Source organism: Schistocerca cancellata, chromosome 5 (genome assembly GCF_023864275.1).
Source record: "Schistocerca cancellata isolate TAMUIC-IGC-003103 chromosome 5, iqSchCanc2.1, whole genome shotgun sequence".
Taxonomy (NCBI): domain Eukaryota; kingdom Metazoa; phylum Arthropoda; class Insecta; order Orthoptera; family Acrididae; genus Schistocerca; species Schistocerca cancellata.
The window spans coordinates 735,134,915-735,153,007 of NC_064630.1; the positions used below are offsets into that span (position 1 = coordinate 735,134,915).

The 18,093-nt window shown below is 42.7% G+C and overlaps 1 protein-coding gene across 1 annotated transcript in view; it reads left to right on the plus strand.

The window, feature by feature from the left end:
- The window catches only part of LOC126187784 (leucine-rich repeat-containing protein 49), a 154,675-nt gene that overhangs the window by 106,804 nt on the left and 29,778 nt on the right, over positions 1 to 18,093 (plus strand). The window contains exon 6 of the mRNA XM_049929056.1: positions 2,690 to 3,063. Coding sequence (XP_049785013.1) covers positions 2,690 to 3,063 — 374 coding nt within the window. The remainder of the gene's footprint in view (positions 1 to 2,689; positions 3,064 to 18,093) is intronic.

Consider the following 18,093-nt stretch of genomic DNA (forward strand, 5'->3'; position numbering starts at 1 on the left):
AGTAAGGCCCTTAGAAAATACTGGGACTACTGTAGAGGCCAGAGCTGACAACAATGCTACAGGTTGGGTGTTCAGGTACAGTGTGTTTCATGGATGGTGGAAGTGGAGATTTGAAAAGCGGAGTAAATTAGCAAGCCATTGTCAGGAAATTGTGAGAGGCAGACTGAGGGAGGCAGGGTGGGGGGGATGGAGTGGAGTAATAGGTTTCTTCTTGGCTAATCCCTTGTGGCATAAGACAGGAATAGCTGAGACAGCATCCTCAGATGGTGGTGGAACTGTTGTTCTCACTGTTGAAGGGCAAGAGTTTCTGTTGCAGTGATATCATTCAGGAAGTTGTGATTGCAGAGTATAAGGATTTTGGAAATTGAGTCAAGTATGGTTAGAGCTTGGATTGTTTATTATGAATGACCAAATTGGTGAAGGTGAGGGATCGATGGACTGGAAAAGCTGGAGGTTCTTGTAGTAGGTTGGGTGACATTTAGGATGTCAATTTTAATGATGAGCTAATTAGCTGGGCTACCGTGTATGAGACAAGATTCCAAAAAGAGAATGTGAGGATCAAGCATTATAGAGGAGACTTTTTGTTATTGGTGGACGTTATTGATTAGCAGTTATTAAGAATAATTCCCTGGGCAGATGGAGGTGGGGAGGAGGTAGGGAAGGATGCATGAAGTGGGGAGGAGGTAACAGGACTGTGTATAGGAGAGCTCACTAGGATAACAGCACTCAGGTTATTGATAAAGAAGTACAAAACCCCAGTCATATCCCAGAAAAGTATGAAAATGTTGCCAGATTTATAAAGGTAGTCTCATGTATGCTCATCTCAAGGAGCTACAGAATCTGTGGAGTGTAGGAAGGCAGAAAAGAAATTTCAAGTATTCTGGTATTCTATTGCCAGAATCCTGAATACCTCAGTCTGGAAACAGATTTCACTTTCTCATTCAGTTACGACTGTCAGAACATTGCAATCTCCACCCTCCTTCCTAATTCCATCTATTGTCCACATTAGTCTTTTATGAAGATTTGAGAGGAGCAAAAATTACAATAAACCTTTTGCTTTACTTAGCTTGTCATGTAGAGTTGCCTCAAATTCTTCTTGTCTAGGAACCTGATTCTTAAAGCTGAAAATGTCACTTTTTAGGTCCTCACAGTTGGATTGCTCTAAATAAATTTGAAGACTGTTGTTGCAGAATTTTTGTTTCTACATAACTATATTTTCTCACATTTTAGAATATCATACAGTCTTTTGATTTATCACATTAACAGGGCTGAAATTACATCGCTCACACAAGATACAAAAATACATCGAATCACATCAGAGGCATGCTTTCAACTCCCACACTCTGTGGAAATAACCATGTTTCAAATGGTTTACAATTTTTCGTAACAAATAAATTTCTACTAGTTTCTATTACATTATTAATTTTGGTTATTATTTCATAAATGAATCCAGAAATGAACATAATAAGCAGTACAGTATGCATAATTAATAATGGAAATTTTAAGTGTGGCAGTAGTTCGTAATTTCAAATGTTTCTACAAAATTAATTTTAGCTGTCATTCAGAACTAGTACATATCAATTATAACATTGAGACTAAAATATTTTATAAAGTAATTCATTTTCATAAATTTTAGCTTGTAATATGACAAACTGTGTACAAGATTATTTGAAAGTTTTCAGAAAAGCCACTGAGATAATACTGACCTGCCAAAATTTGAAAGATAATACTGGTAGTGATAACTACTGTTGAGGAAAAATAATGCTAGAGGTGTATTTCCATTACAACATAGAGTAGAATGGTTATCAAGAACAGTACCACATGGAAACTAACAAACTCCCTATGGAATGGTAGTGCCATTGATACAGCAGTCCCCATTTGTTCTTCTCATCTAGAGAGTATGGTACACCTAACTTAAAACAACTCTCCCCAGGCTCATCAGTTTGATGCAGAACTAAGGGAAACAGAATGGATTGGGACAGGTTGCTTAAAACTAAAACTTTTCAATAAAATTTTCTCACTCACTGGCATAGTTACCCCAAACATTAGAAAGACACTATCATCAGAAATGAAAATAAGGAGTTAAGGAAACAGGAATCTGACCCACCTTACTTAAAGTTTTGATTTCCGTTCTTAAAATGGTATCAATTCACCTCTGAATTCACCTGAAACTTTCAGTGTCAGACTATACAGAGGCAGAACATCTGGAGAACTCTTAGTAAGCTGAGGAATGCCTAAGGCATGTCACCATGTCTCATAGAGGGCATTCTGCTGACATAGAGTTGTAGTGTCATGATACAGGGCTAACATAACATAAAAACTCAAATTATAGTCAAGGGAATGGTATGTGTTATTTTGGTAAAGTGCTGGACCATAAACATCTTGGTTTGCAGAAGCATAGGGGGGGATGATATTTTTATCTGCATGTTACTGAACATTGCAAGTCATTTGCGTAAAGAATTTGCAGTTGTAAATTAGTTGGCACATTTCAAACTTGCATATATAAATATCAGGTTATGCAGCCCTTCATCTGTAGTTTTGTATAAAAATTGGTTAATGTTTTTTTAAAAATTTTATTTGCTCTCACTGTTATTATTCTAAGAAAAATCTCTTCATGTTTTGACCTGAATAAACAAGTCATGAGCATAGAGAAGCTACCTGTTCTCAAATTATTTGTTTGGTTTTCTAGGTGGAGATTATCTTATAGAAATCAGTGGTCAGTGCCTCAATGTGTACGGACAAGGAGCTCTGCGCTTCATTGATCGGCCGTGGAATTCAGGAAAAGCAGCAGAAGTGTATACTGTAAAATTCAATTATATAAATTTTAATCACATCATTTCAGTATTTGGAAGACTGAAGCAGCGCTTTCAAAATGTTGAAAACTTTGTCTTTCAAGAGACAAATATTCATTGTTTGGGTCAGCTTAATGCTCTAGCTGATGTGCAAGGTCTGACCTCTCTGCATATTGAGAGCGAAGGGAACCCCATAACACAAAAGGACTGGATTAAATATGCTATATACCGACTATCACACTGGGGACTTAAAGTTATAAATGGAAAAGAGGTATGTTGTATTTTGCAGAATCATCAGACATACTCATATACTTAATCTACTGCCACTCACTGGCTCATGTTTGGAGTGAAGATTTTTTCTATGTTCCTTTCTCAGCATCATCTACTTGTACAAGTTGTAAACTAAGGCTCTCATTTGATTGAATTTATAGATATAATGCTATTTTTGTGTACCTTAAAAGAAGTTTTTACTGGTTTCACTTCCTCAGAAATTAAAAAGTGTTTTAAATTCAATTTAAACTAAACTGTGCTTCAGAATCAAACAGCATGTTTCATGTTACTAAGCCCAAGAACAGATTTCCATATTGTTGAAATACATAATCTGCTGTTGTCCCTCTAACTTTATTTGAAGTTGTTAATGCTCCCATACTGATAGTTATTTGTGGGAAATTGACATTTTCAAATGAAATACTTGTATTTTATATAAGTAGCAGACATTTTTATGGTCTTAAATCAGTAAATTTGAATTAAATTATTTCATCTAACTTATTAAGGATAGAAAAGTTCTTATTTACTGAAAACATAGCCCAAATCAAAGAATGGATTCCGGAAACAGCAATCGTGAGAGACCCAACTCACTTTATTTGTTCATGAGACCCAGAAAACATTAGATACAGGCTCCCAGGTAGTTGCCATTTTCCTTGACTTCCGGAAGGCATTCGATACAGTTTTGCATTGTTGCCTGATAAACAAAGTAAGAGCCTACGGAATATCAGACCAGCTGTGTGACTGGATTGAAGAGTTTTTAGCAAACAGAACACATGGCATGCCACAGGGGAGTGTTATGGGACCATTGCTTTTCACAATATATATAAATGACCTAGTAGATAGTGTCGGAAGTTCCATGCGGCTTTTCGCGGATGATGCTGTAGTATACAGACAAGTTGCAGCATTAGAAAATTGCAGCAAAATGCAGGAAGATCTGCAGCAGATAGGCAGTTGGTGCAGGGAGTGGCAACTGACCCTTAACATAGACAAATGTAATGTATTGTGAATCCGTAGGAAGAAGGATCCTTTATTGTATGATTATATGATAGCGGAACCAACACTGGTAGCAGTTACTTCTGTAAAATATCTAGGAGTATGCATACAGAACAATCTGAAGTGAAATGATTAAAAAAAAAAAAATTGTTGGTAAGGCAGGTGCCAGGTTGAGATTCATTGGGAGAGTCCTTAGAAAATGTAGTCCATCAACAAAGGATGTGGCTTACAAAACACTCGTTCGACTTATACTTGAGTATTGCTCATCAGTGTGGGATACGTACCAGGATGGGTTGACAGAGGAGATAAAGAAGATCCAAAGAAGAGCAGTGCATTTTGTCACAGGGTTATTTGGTAAGCGTGATAGCGTTACGGAGATGTTAAGCAAACTCAAGTGGCAGACTCTGCAAGAGAGGTGCTCTGCATCTGGGTGTAGCTTGCTGTCCAGGTTTCAAGAGAGTGTGTTTCTGGATGAGGTATCGAAAATATTGCTTCCCCCTACTTATACCTCCCAAGGAGATTACTAATGTAAAATCAGAGAGATTCGAGTGCGCACGGAGGCTCTCCAGCACTCGTTCATCCCGCGAACCATACGTGACTGGAACAGGAAAGTGAGGTAATGACAGTGGCACGTAAACTGCCCTCCACCACACACTGTTGGGTGGCTTGCAGAGTAGATGTTCATATTTTTGCTTATTTTTATCAACATCTGTGCTGTGTTCAGTAAACAAGTCATTTTAGTCAATATATGAAACCAAATTAGGTTAATAATGTACATTAGCACAAATAGCATACACATGAATCTATACTTTTAGTATACACAGGACTGCTATATCCTATCCAGGAGACAGAAAATGGAGCATTACTTGGAAAAATCTTTAAGTGATAGTTCAAAAACAAACACTAAAAAACCTATCTCATAGACAAACTTCTTCATTTACCTATCCATGCCCCCACCAAAGATACTTGTTGTTCAGGGCTACAACATCAGGTGACAGAATGACTAGCCATAACTTGCCTTCAGAAGACAAAATTCCAGTATTGCTGATAAACACATTTGAAAGTATGGAAAACAAATACTTAGTTTTCAGAACTGTTAGTTCCTTCCCCAGGGAGGAAAGGAGTGGTAGGTTGAGAGGGATCTGTCTGTTGTAAGAACAACTGAGGGAAAAAAAAAAAAAAAAAAAAAAAAAAAAAAAAAAAAAAAAAAAAAAAAAAAAAAAGAATTGCATACCCTTGGTAATAGATGCACCAGAAATAATGTTGTTGTTGTTGTTGTGGTCTTCAGTCCTGAGACTGGTTTGATGCAGCTCTCCATGCTATTCTATCCTGTGCAAGCTTCTTCATCTCCCAGTACGTACTGCAACCTATATCCTTCTGAATCTGTTTAGTGTATTCATCCCTTGGTCTCCCTCTACAATTTTTACCCTTCACTCTGCCCTCCAATACTAAATTGGTGATCCCTTGATGCCTCAGAACATTTCCTACCAACCGATCCCTTCTTCTAGTCAAGTTGTGCCACAAACTCCTCTTTTCCCCAATCCTATTCAGTACCTCCTTATTAGTTATGTGATCTACCCATCTAATCTTCAGCATTCTTCTGTAGCACCACATTTCGAAAGCTTCTATTCTCTTCTTGTCCAAACTGTTTATTGTCCATGTTTCACTTCCATACATGGCTACACTCCATACAAATACTTTCAGAAACAACTTCCTGACACTTAAATCTATACTTGATGTTAACAAATTTCTCTTCTTCAGAAACACTTTCCTTGCCATTGCCAGTCTACATTTTATATCCTCTCTACATCGACCATCATCAGTTATTTTGCTCCCCAAATAGTAAAACTCCTTTACTACTTCAAGTGTCTCATTTCCCAATCTAATTCCCTCAGCATCACCCGACTTAGTTCGACTACATTCCATTATCCTCGTTTTCCTTTTGTTGATGTTCATCTTATATCCTCCTTTCAAGACACTGTCCATTCCATTCAACTACTCTTCCAGGTCCTTTGCTGTCTCTGACAGAATTACAATGTCATCACAAACCTTAAAGTTTTTATTTCTTCTCCATGGATTTTAATACCTACACTGAATTTTTCTTTTGTTTCTTTTACTGCTTGCTCAATTTACAGATTGAACAACATCGGGGAGAGGCTACAACCCTGTCTCACTCCCTTCCCAACCACTGCTTCCCTTTCATGTCCCTCGACTCTTATAACTGCCCAGAAATAATAAACCATTAAAATCATTTGCCACCAAATTCAGTTATTGTTTCCTAACAATGGCAGCATATTTTGCACCTACTAATAGACTGCTTAATACAGAAAATGAACATTAATTCTCTAGACTTTGCTTACACCACCCACAGTCATTAGTTTAAAAAATACAACTTCTACAGAGATTAGAAAAACATTGCTGATAGTGTAAACAAAGTCTACCGATTTAATGTTCATTATATGATGCTGTTTCTAGAAGAGTGTTCAAATATGATGCTGATTTGATCAGATCATCTTTGACCTGTATTGGTAGTATGTCAGTGACTCACATCTGACTATACTTTTTCCTCACAGCATTCTCAATTTTTATGTGTACTAAGTCATAGGAAGAACACTGACTCACTTTTCAGAAGCACAGCTTTGTTAACTATTTTCCATCTACAATTGGCACTGCATTGCCATGGTTTCTCCTTACCCAGTTGTGGTTGGTAAAATTTGCTAGAATAATTCAAAGCCTAGGGAGTTGTCTGTGATACAAGCCAGGTCGTAGGTATAAAGACTTTTCCCATTTCTTTAGCCACACTTCTATGACATTAACATATTCAGCAGGCCGTTTCCTGACTTCTGAGTACAGAGGGCCTCTAGAGTGCAATCTATCAGTTTCCATGTGTTTGGCCTGTTGATGATTTGAGAACACGTAATTAATTTGTATTTCTAATGTATCTGCTGACAACAGCATGGCCCTATGGTATCTAGGATTGATGGGTGTGACTGAGTATAGGCAGCCAGTAGGTAGGCATATTGTTCTCGATATTGTCTGCAGGGTGCAGTTCAGTTCTATGTCCTTGGGCAGGAGGGCGGCATCGGTCTTCATTTTTGTACTTCCTTTTATTGTCAGACAGTGAAGTATTTCATGTTACTCAGAGTTTCTTCACATTTACCTTCCTTGTACCTGTACTTTTCTGTCCAACTTTCATGAGTGCTCATTTTAGAGATGTCTACTCCTCTTCAGCTGTATTGTCTATTGTGGTATTCATTTTTGTAATGTCTATAGTCTCAGAGAACTTCATATACATCTCATCATTGATCAGTATTTCAGTATCCCACTTCTTTCCACATTGATTATTCTGGGCTATTCTCTTTACACTTTGGTTTACTCTTATCATTACTAAATTATGATCTGAGCTTCTGGGTATGCCTTACAATAAACTAGTCCTGAAACTCTGTCTAAGCATGATGCTAGAATCATTCGATGCCTTCAGGGCTTTTCCATGTAGGCCTTCTTGGCTTGTTGATTTTTGAACAGTGCATTCACTGTTTTTAATTGACATTTTTTAACGAACTCAGTTAACCTTTCACCACTCTTTTTCTGACTAATGAGCCCATGTTCTCCTGTGACTGTCTTCTATTCCTTCTACTACAATGTTCCAATTCCCCATAATTATTAGACTTTCATCTCCCTTTATGTGCTGAATTATCGATTCAGCATCCTAATATACTTTCCCTGTCTCTTCATCTTCTGTGATTTTGGCATGTATACCTGACCTGTTGTTGCTGGAGTCAGTTTGCTCTTCATTCTTAGGAGAATAATTCTTTCACTGAATTGTTCAAAGTACTTCATTTTGTGCCCTACCCTCCTGTTCATGAAACTCCTGTTCCTGTTGCACCATTCTCTGTTGCCATTGATATTACTCTGTATTTGTTCGGCCAGAAATTCTTATCGCCTTTCCATTCACTTCACTGACACTCACTATATCTAAACAGAGCATTTGCATTTCCCTTTTAAGATATTCTAGCTTCTCTACCATGTACAAACTTTCCACATTTCACATTATGATTTGTAGAATGTTACATTTTCATTGGTTATTCAATCATTTTCTCTGCCACTCAGCTCACCTCTCTCAGAGATCTGAATGAAGGATTAATCTTGATTCTTTTTAGAACAGAGAGATCATCTTGACTCTTTTTCAGTTACAAGGCATATGTCCTGAGGATACACATTACATGTCTTTAATGCAGTGGTTTACATTGTGTTCCACAACCTCATGTCATTGGTCATTGTTGATCATTCCACCTTTTAGCGGCAATTTCCTACCCTAAGGCAAGAGGATGCCCTGAGTCTTTGTTCAATGATCTGCCCTCATCAACAGAGTAATAGGCAGAATGAAGATGACTCCTTAAAGGGCCCTCACATGCTCAATATTTATTGTGCAATAATATTGTGCAAGTATAAAGCCTGTAAGTGTGAATCCAAGAACAGTACCACATCATTATGCAATATTTATGCCCAGCATGCCTTCATAGTGAACATATGAGCCCTCAATGATGTGGAACTCCTATGTATTGCAACTGAGTTGCTTGCCTTCAAAACACAAGCAGAAATTATGCAGAATGGATGAAATAAGTCTGGAAGGCTTCCATAAACATTTCAGTGGATCAGGGGTTAATTCACTGTAGCTTAGATTCCTATACCACAACAACAACTAAGTTTCATTAGAAATTAAAAAAGTGAACTGTGTAATTTATCATACACATGTATTGTTTTCTATGTATTTTTCTTTTGTAACAACTTTTGCAAATGAAATAAGCAATTATTTACTGATTACTGACTGAAAGCTTACATGTTCTTGTTTATGTGTGTGGTGACAGTCGACTGCCAGTAACTTCACCAGCGAAGCGCAGAGTGAAAGGTCTTTGGGGACTCGAGCTTCTTAGGGAGTCCCGTCTGCGTCTTGACTAGTGATACACATGTCGTGAAATTGTGCATTGTTTTTCTTGTGTTTCTGTAAATATACGAACCGTAATAAAAGTGCCTTATCGTAATAAGTTGGAATTTTGGGTGCATGGACCGTCACTATAGCCATAAAAACCCACATTGGTGACCCCGAGTCACGAAAATACGTTGCAGTCACTCACTGTGTATCACCGGTTTCGCGCCAATAGACAATGTCACAGCCTCCAGTTTTTATGGCAGTGCACGACACCGCAATCGCAGAATGGACATTCGACTGTGAAGCGCAACACTTCACCCCGTGTGGCACTAATACACCGGAAATGTTCGTATCTCCCGTGTTTGCCTCGCCTGGCCGGACGACTCTAACCTCTGCCGGCATACCACACCGGGCGCTGTACACATTCTCGCAGACACCTTCTACGGCATTCTATGCTCGACAGAATTCCCCTTCAGCACAGGACCCCGGAAACCCCAAGTTTCTACTGCACAGCATGGACCACGCGGCTGGCTAGTGTCTGGGTCCACATACACGGCTGCCGTTTAATGCGCCCCCCTTCGTGCCGGTCGAAGGGACACTCGCGCCAACTGCGCTGGACCATTTATATGCCTACCCATCCTGCTGCCCCGCGCACACCTCGGGCGACTCACCTGCCGTGGTTCCGCCCCGTCACTCGGCGCTCAATCGCGATCTCATGCCTCTGCTCGAGATTCCGGCTGCACCGGCAGTTGACCCGCCCGCGCCTGCCGTGCCGTGCTTGTCGTGTGGCCTCACAGATTCCGTGCCTACATGGACTGGATACCATGTCTCACCTACACAGCTAACGGATGTTCAACACAACACATCGTCTGCCACTGAGGCACATTTCGCACCAGTGAACACCGTGCAGAATCCCCGTGTGTTTCATGCCCCTCCTCCAGCCCCGCAAACACTGGCCCCTGGCCATTTTCCGAAGCTGCCGCCGTTACAACCGGACAATCCAGTGACGTGGTTTACCTTGGTGGACAACACGTTGGACATACACGGTATTGCGGATGACAGCACCCGTTTTGTGTGTTTAGTGAATCACCTGCACGACCACCCTGATCTCATCAGTGACTTATTGCTGAACCCTCCTAAGAGCAACAAATATGCCTCTGCTCGCGCATTACTTATCTAACACCTCTCTCGTCCACCGGCCGATACTATTCACAACATAATTTACGATGAGACTTTAGGCGACAGAACACCCTCACAGCTGTGGTGACGCTTGCGTGCACAGGTCGGTACCGAGATCCTGCCGAACTTAGCGCTCTGGGCATTGTGGTTGGTGAAGCTGCTGCAAGAACTACAGTTACATTTGCTTCCACATACCGCAGCATCACTCGAGGATAAACTATGGCTGGCGGATCAGGCAAACGCCATTATTCGACACACCACAGTGTCTAACACCGCCGAGGTTGGTAACCCTGTGTGTATACTTCCACCGTCGGGCGGTAGAGGCCAGGCGCGTGCGTATTGCAGACAGCACATGGAACAGCAGCCACCTAGTGGCCAAGACCGGGAACCGCCAGTGGGTTGGCAACAGCCGCTCCCTCACCCCAACCGGGCTAGCGCCTGCCCGCCCCGCCTTCCCCCTGCCAGATGCTTCGGCTGGCGGGATGAGTATAGCCGATTCACGCATATGCTGGTTTCACACCACTTTCAGGGACGCCGCTCGCAACTGCCATCTGCCCTGCGTGTTCCCAAATGCCGCACGCGGACCGCAGTAGGCGCCACGGCCCGCGGATACAGGCAGGGGCGCCCACAGACATTGCATTCTGTCAGATCCCCCACCCCACGAGGACGTCTGTACACCTTGGATGTAGGTTCACGCCGGTGTTTTCTCATCGATACCGGAGCAGACGTTAGTGTCATACCTCCCACATTTTCTGTAAAGGACACAACATCAAGCAAACTGTCCCTTCAAGCAGCAAATAAATCGACACTTCGTGTCGAGGGTTTGGCCAAGTTACCTATTGAACTCATACCTGGTAAACAGTTCACTTGGTCCTTCTACGTGGCTGATGTTGAAGATCCAGTATTAGGCATCGACTTCCTTTTCCACTTCGGACTGTCTCCAGATCTTCAGTCAGCTACATTATTGCACCACGCCTCGTCAACACACATTGCATGTTCAGTTGCCTCTTCGGCCCCCCCTCCCCCTCGGCTGCCCGACGACCTGGGCACAGCTCCGATCAAGTGCTCTTCATCGGCAGACAGCCTCACGATTTCCACCGCCCATCTCCAGCCTGAACGCCCTGCAGTCGACGATCTCCGTCCTCACAACGTCGAACGGAACTGTGCCAGATCATCGGCTACACAAGCCCTCACTGAGGCACGACGCCTCGTATAACGCCTGCCAACGCTGCCACCACCCGACACCGGAGATGCACCTCGTGGAACTTTGTCGACACCAAAGCAGACTGCTTCCCTGGCACATCAGGTTAGTGACTCTTGTGTGCTACCGATCCCCGTTCACGATGGGCCCCAAATGAGTTCGCCAGCCAAGCTGAACACTATTACGAATGGCACGGCACACAAAATTGTCACAACAGATGGGCCTCCAGTGTGCCATAAAGCACGCCGACTGCCACCACATAAACTACGCCTTGCTAAAGCCGCAGTGGAGGAACTTCTAAGGACAGGTATTGTTCGCCCATTGGACAGTAACTGGTCCTCCCCCATACATTTAGTTCCCAAAAAGGACGGCACTGTGCGCCTGTGTGGTGACTATCGTCACCTCAATGCGTGGACGGTATTAGACAATTACCCGATACCTCACATACAAGACTTTACGCAAGTACTTAGCGGAGCACGCATCTTCAGTGTCTTGGACTGCCACAAGGCATATTTACAGATACCAATGGAACAGAGTGACATCCCAAAGACAGCAGTAATCACACCTTTTGGCCTGTACGAATTTTGTTACATGCCTTATGGTCTCAAAAAGGCAGCCCAAACTTGGCAGCATTTTATAGACTCACTTCTTTTTAACTGCACATATTGCTACGCATACCTCGATGACATACTAATTTTCTCCCCCTCTGACAGGGAACATGAACTCCACCGGGCCACGATACAGGGCTTATTGACACGTAATGGAGTCGAGATCAATAATGACAAGTCACAACTCCGCTGCACCGCTGTCACTTTTCTGGGGTACACAGTCTCCTCGGATGGTATATGCCCCCCACAGGAGCGGGTTGACTGCATTCGTGAGCTACCCCTCCCAGTGTCGTTTCGCGAATTACGCCAGTTTTAAGGGAACTGTCAATTTCTACCGTCGTAACCTGCCGATGGCGGCAGCAATTCAAGCCCCTTTGACTAATGCACTGGCCGGAAAACAAACCTCAGGCAGTCGCCGAGTACCGTGGTCTGACAGCATGGTGAGAGCTTTTGAAGACCTTAAATCAGCGTTAGCACATGGTGTCATTCTCGCCCATCCTTTGCCAGATGCCTGCATCTCGATTACAGTGGATGCAAGTGATTTCGCAATCGGTGCAGTCCTACAGCAGTATGTCAATGACACGACTCAACCACTCCGTTTTTTTTTCCAAAAAATTATCTACAACTCAACGTAAATGGTCAGCATTCGACAGAGAATTGCTTGCAGTTTATGAAGCTGTAAAATATTTCTGCACAGACATTGAAGGAAGGAATATAACAATCTTCACGGACCACCGCCCCCTCGCGGAGGCTATCCGTAACGCCGCTACTGACCTTCCCTCACGTAGGTTCCGGCAAATGGACTTAATTTGCCAATACACAACAGACATTCGTTACATTCGAGGGTCAGAAAATGTGGTGGCTGACTACCTATCATGTATCACTGCAATTTCATCCTCCATTAATTTCGATGAATTGGCCCACTTACAGGACAGCGACACCGAATTGCACACTCTCTGACAGGACCCAGATACTTCCCTTCAGATCGTTTCGTGCAACCTACCGGGCTCGGCCAAGCCACTGTGGTGTGATACATCCACGGGCACCGCTCGGCCTATTGTTCCCCCTGCGCTGCATCGCCAAGTGTTCAGTACTTTACATAACCTGGCACATCATGGTGCTAAGGCTACTACGCGCCTGGTTACAGAACGCTTTGTGTGGCCAGGTGTGAAGAGGGATTCTCGTACTTGGGCTCGTGCTTGTTTACAGTGCCAGTGCAGCAAAGTTGGCAGGCACACACAACCCAGTCTAGGTAAATTCGACATCCTGAAAGGCCGCTTCCGTCATGAACATGTGGATCTTGTAGGACCATTACCCGTGTCGGATGGTTTCAGGTATATCCTGTCCGGCATTGATCGCGTTACATGTTGGGTGGAGGCAATCCCCCTGCAGGACATCACAGCAGATTCCGTAGCACGTGCATTTGTATCCTCCTGGATAGCTCGATTTGGCTGTCCTACATCCACCACCACCGACCAGGGAAGACAGTTTGAATCCCTGCTGTTTAACAAACTCTGCATCCTCTGTGGGGTGGATAGATTCCGCACTATGGCTTACCACCCCCAGAGCAATGGACTGGTCGAGCGGTGGCACAGAACGCTGAAAGCGGCACTCATGTGCCACGGTGGTGAGTGGTGCGATGCCCTTCCCTGGGTTATGCTAGGAATACGCACGGCTTACAAGACAGACCTCCAGGCTTCACTCGCAGAGCTCCTGTATGGCGAGACCCTAGTCCTCCCCACAGAGTTCATCAACGACGAAGCAATCGACGACCTGTCCAACCTCCCCATGCTAGTTGAACGGGTCCGGACACACACAGCCGCGATCCGCACGCCTCCTCCACAGCCACATACCCACCCTCGCGTGTTCAGGCATGCGGCACTGGACTCTTGTGAGTTCGTTATGTTACGGGATGACATGGTCAAACCAGCATTACAACCACCCTACTCTGGCCCACATTGAGTAGTGTCTTGCAGGGACAATACTATGGACATTCTCGTCAGTGGTCACCGGCAGACAGTTTCCCTCCAACGCGTGAAACCAGCCTGGACGATCGAACAATCTGTAACACACCCCCCCGAGTCGAGTGTTCTTCCATCAGATGGTGACAACCCCGATCCCACACAGACCACCCACCCTCCTGCGTCCCACCATGATCGTATGTGCACCGAGCCTACACCCGAGGGCAACTCAGCGGTTGCGCACGATGATATGCTACCCTCATTCCAAACAGGCACTGCGTGTGACAATCCACAACCTCAGGCTCAACCTCATGTTGCGTGTGACATTACACCGTCCCAAGTGTTGGTACCCAATACCTCCACAGAGTGTTCCAATGTTTCTCCTGAACTACATTACTTTTCGCCCCCACCCCCCCTAGTGCACCCTACATCCACTGTTGACGAAATTTGCATCGCAATCAACCCCTCTGAGTGCCAAAGCGACGAGCTTTCCTTGCAGCTCCACGAGGGATCCATCTTCGTCCTCCGCATAGGGGACACTTCACGTGGGTCCACACCCATGTTGCACATCACCATCCTGCGCACAGTCCCTATCCCAAATGGGGTGGATACGGCTGCCATAACCGCAACGTTCAGCACCAACGGGATGCTCAAGATTCGCATCCCCCTCTCCGCCGGTACTGCAACAACATCTCCTGTGCCCGTCCAGTTCACGCGTGCAGGTCGACCAGCCCCCCCCCCCCCCCCCCCACTGGATGGCAGACTATACAAGAGCTAGTCCACCCTGCACAGACAGTATGGACACTTAGCACACGCTGCTATCAACCAGCGAGCATCCCACAATGCCACTACACAGGAAGACACCCACGTCTCTTCCCCAGTACTCCGCAATCCTGGGGGAAGGGGGGGGGGGGGCGGCTCAGTGGCGACAGTCGACTGCCAGTAACTTCACCAGCGAAGGGCAGAGTAAAAGGTCTTTGGGGACTCGAGCTTCTTAGGGAGTCCCGTCTGCATCTTGACTAGTGATACACGTGTCGTGAAATTGTGCATTGTTTTTCTTGTGTTTCTGTAAATATATGAACTGTAATAAAAGTGCCTTATCGTAATAAGTTGGAATTTTTGGTGCGTGGACCGTCACTATAGCCATAAAAATCCACATGTGCCATGACAATTATTGCAAGTAAAAAAAATCATGTACACTCACTAAATAGCTGGCCAGTTCTGTAAACAGTTACAAGTAAAATAAACATTTATGCTGACTGTCATGACACCATGATGTTCAGGTTCCTGTGCTATTTGTGGACAGCAAGATATCTGGCATTTCCTAAACAATCAAGAATTTCATTTCTCTAAGTACAGCATGGTGCTTAAATATACATGCTCCAGCACAAACACTCATCTTTTGTCATTTACTTTTTTCATTTCTTTGCTGAAATTCATTCAAAGTGAACTGAATTCTCTATCTCCTCAGGGACTGCTGTTTATCGTACAGTACTCCCTCTATATAGTACAAAATATTGCCCAGTATATTGAGCAGGTATCACTATTTTTAAACCAGTGCATTCTTCTTCATTATGCTGCACAAATCTCAATACTGATCCCAGATGGTGAATATTATTGTGCATTACTCAGTATTGTGCAATAAATATTGAGCATGTGAAGGCCCCTTTAAGCTGGAAATCATCAGCTGCCTTTTATCATGATTTTTATGTAAAATTTGAGTAGTGGCTGGGATTAAATTTGGGACCCAGAATTCTGGACTGCTTCTATAGCTTTGCATTTCTGATCTAACCTTCCTTGCTTTGCTATTTTGCACTTTCTATCAATCTCATTTACTATATCTCCATATTTCCTAATGCCTACTTCATTTTTATATTTTCTCCTTTTGTAAATAGCCATGCATGTTAAGGCACCGCTTCCAGGATGGAGGGCGTGGTGGCTCTGGATTGAAACTGCTCTGCAGATTAATAATGAGGATCAGTGCACCAGCCAGCCTGGATGTAATGTTTAGGCAATTTTCCACGCAACTGAGTGATTACCTAAGTCCCACCTCAATTACATAATTAAGAAACATTTAGAAAACTTTTGCTCACTTTCACATGAATAACACTACACACAGACAGTTGGGGATACGCATATTCCATCCCAGGGGATAACAGGGTGGTGACAAGAACAGCATCTGGCCACTCCTTAAATTAGTCATTGCACATCTGTCAAACAATCATGCTGACCCTGCGCCAATGAGGGACAAAGGCAAAAAACATTGATGATGCAAGTTAAACTCTGTATCCCCTCACGTGTTATCAAAGGATATCTTACTCTTTTGCATTTTGGTCACATGCTGCCTTCACTTTTCATCTTTCAAAGCTACTCATCATTCTCATCCACACTGTCTTCACTTTTCATCTTTCAAAGCTATTCATCATTCTCATATTGTATTTCCTTCTTATGTTTCAGCCGATAGTTGCTGAATACTTTCTTTGAAACTCTTAAAAATGTCTTTGTTCTCTCAACTAATCCCAGTACTATCATATTAATTTCCCACTTTTCTGTAATTCTTCCAGTTTTAGTCTGCAGTTCATAACCAGCAAATTATGGTCTGAGTCAACATATCCTCCAGGAAATGCATTGCAGTTTAAAATTTGGTTCCTAAGTCTCCATATTACCATTATACAATCTGTATTTAATGTTCCAGTGTTCCCAGATCTCTTCCAACTGTACAACCTTCTTTCACGATTCATAAATAAAGAGTAAGCAATGATTCAATTGTGCTCTCTGCAAAATTCCATCAGTCAGCTTCCCCTTAACTCCTGCCCCCACCCCCACTATTTTCCCTTCTATCACTTTCCCACTATCAAATTCCAGTCAAAGTTCACTTTTTGTCTCTATTAAAAAACTGAATAACTTCTTTTATCTTGTCTTATATTCTTCCAGTCTGTTCATTACCTGCATAGCTAATAGGTATACATACTTGAAGTACTTTACTTTGTATTCATGTTGGTTGGAGTGATGTGCTGTCAATGGAAGTTCACACACATTCTTATCTTCTTATTCATTATCGTACTTGTATTGTACTACTGATTTTTGATTCTGTGTTGGTAAGTCAGTACTCACCTGAACAGAAGTCCTGTACTTCTTGCCACCCCACTTCATTAATGATTTTGATTTTATTTTGTCTGTGTTCCATATTTCCCACTGTGTTGGACTCATAAGAATGTGGAATGAATCTTTTTTGAGATTTTAAGTACAATTACTTTCACAATTATATGACATTTATCACACATTTGAATTAATAATTATACTAAATTTATGTTTTCAAAGGTAAACTAGTCTGCCACTCATGGTCTAGTGGCTAGCGTTGTTGCCTCTGGATCATGGGGTCCTGGGTTTGATTCCCGGCTGGGTTGGGGACTTTCTCTGCCTGAGGACTGGGTGTTTGTGCTATCCTCATCATTTCATCATCATCATCATCATCATCATCATCATCATTGTAATTCGTGTCAGTGGCTAGATTGGACTGTGTAAAAAAGATTTGGGTGTGTAAAAATTGGAACTTTGCACAGGTGCTGATGGCCATGCAGTTGAGCACCTCACAAACCTAACGTCATCATCATCATCAAAGGTACACTAGAGCTATACATGTATGTTAACTTATATAGTCTTCGCTACAAGTGAGTCCATCTCATCTTGGAGCCTGTGTCCTGCCAAATCTACCCCAGTCTATCACTTTGCCCTCTCCGAAGGAGGAACTATTAGTTCTGAAAGCTAGGTAGTGTGGTCACTGTTACTTTAATATAAGGCTGTCAGTGATACTGCATATTTTGCCTCTTGAAGATAAACACTGGCCAGCAATTCTGTCATAAATCTAATTACCCCTTTACATTCTGATTTATTTTTTCATATTATGTTGCAAAAAATAGTATTTTTTAGTATTGAAAGACACCCTATAATGCACGACATTGTGTATAGACATAGAAGGATAGCTTTTAAAGCTCAGAATAATGAGTTACAAATTTTTGAAGATTACCATTAATAAAAACCTGAGTATACTCGTGCATTTGACTTCTGCTAAAATATGACATCTGTTCAAAAAATTCCAGAACTTTGTCCACAAAATTTTTCTGTGCTTACCTTTTACTTATTGTGCACATGCTCCTTCCAA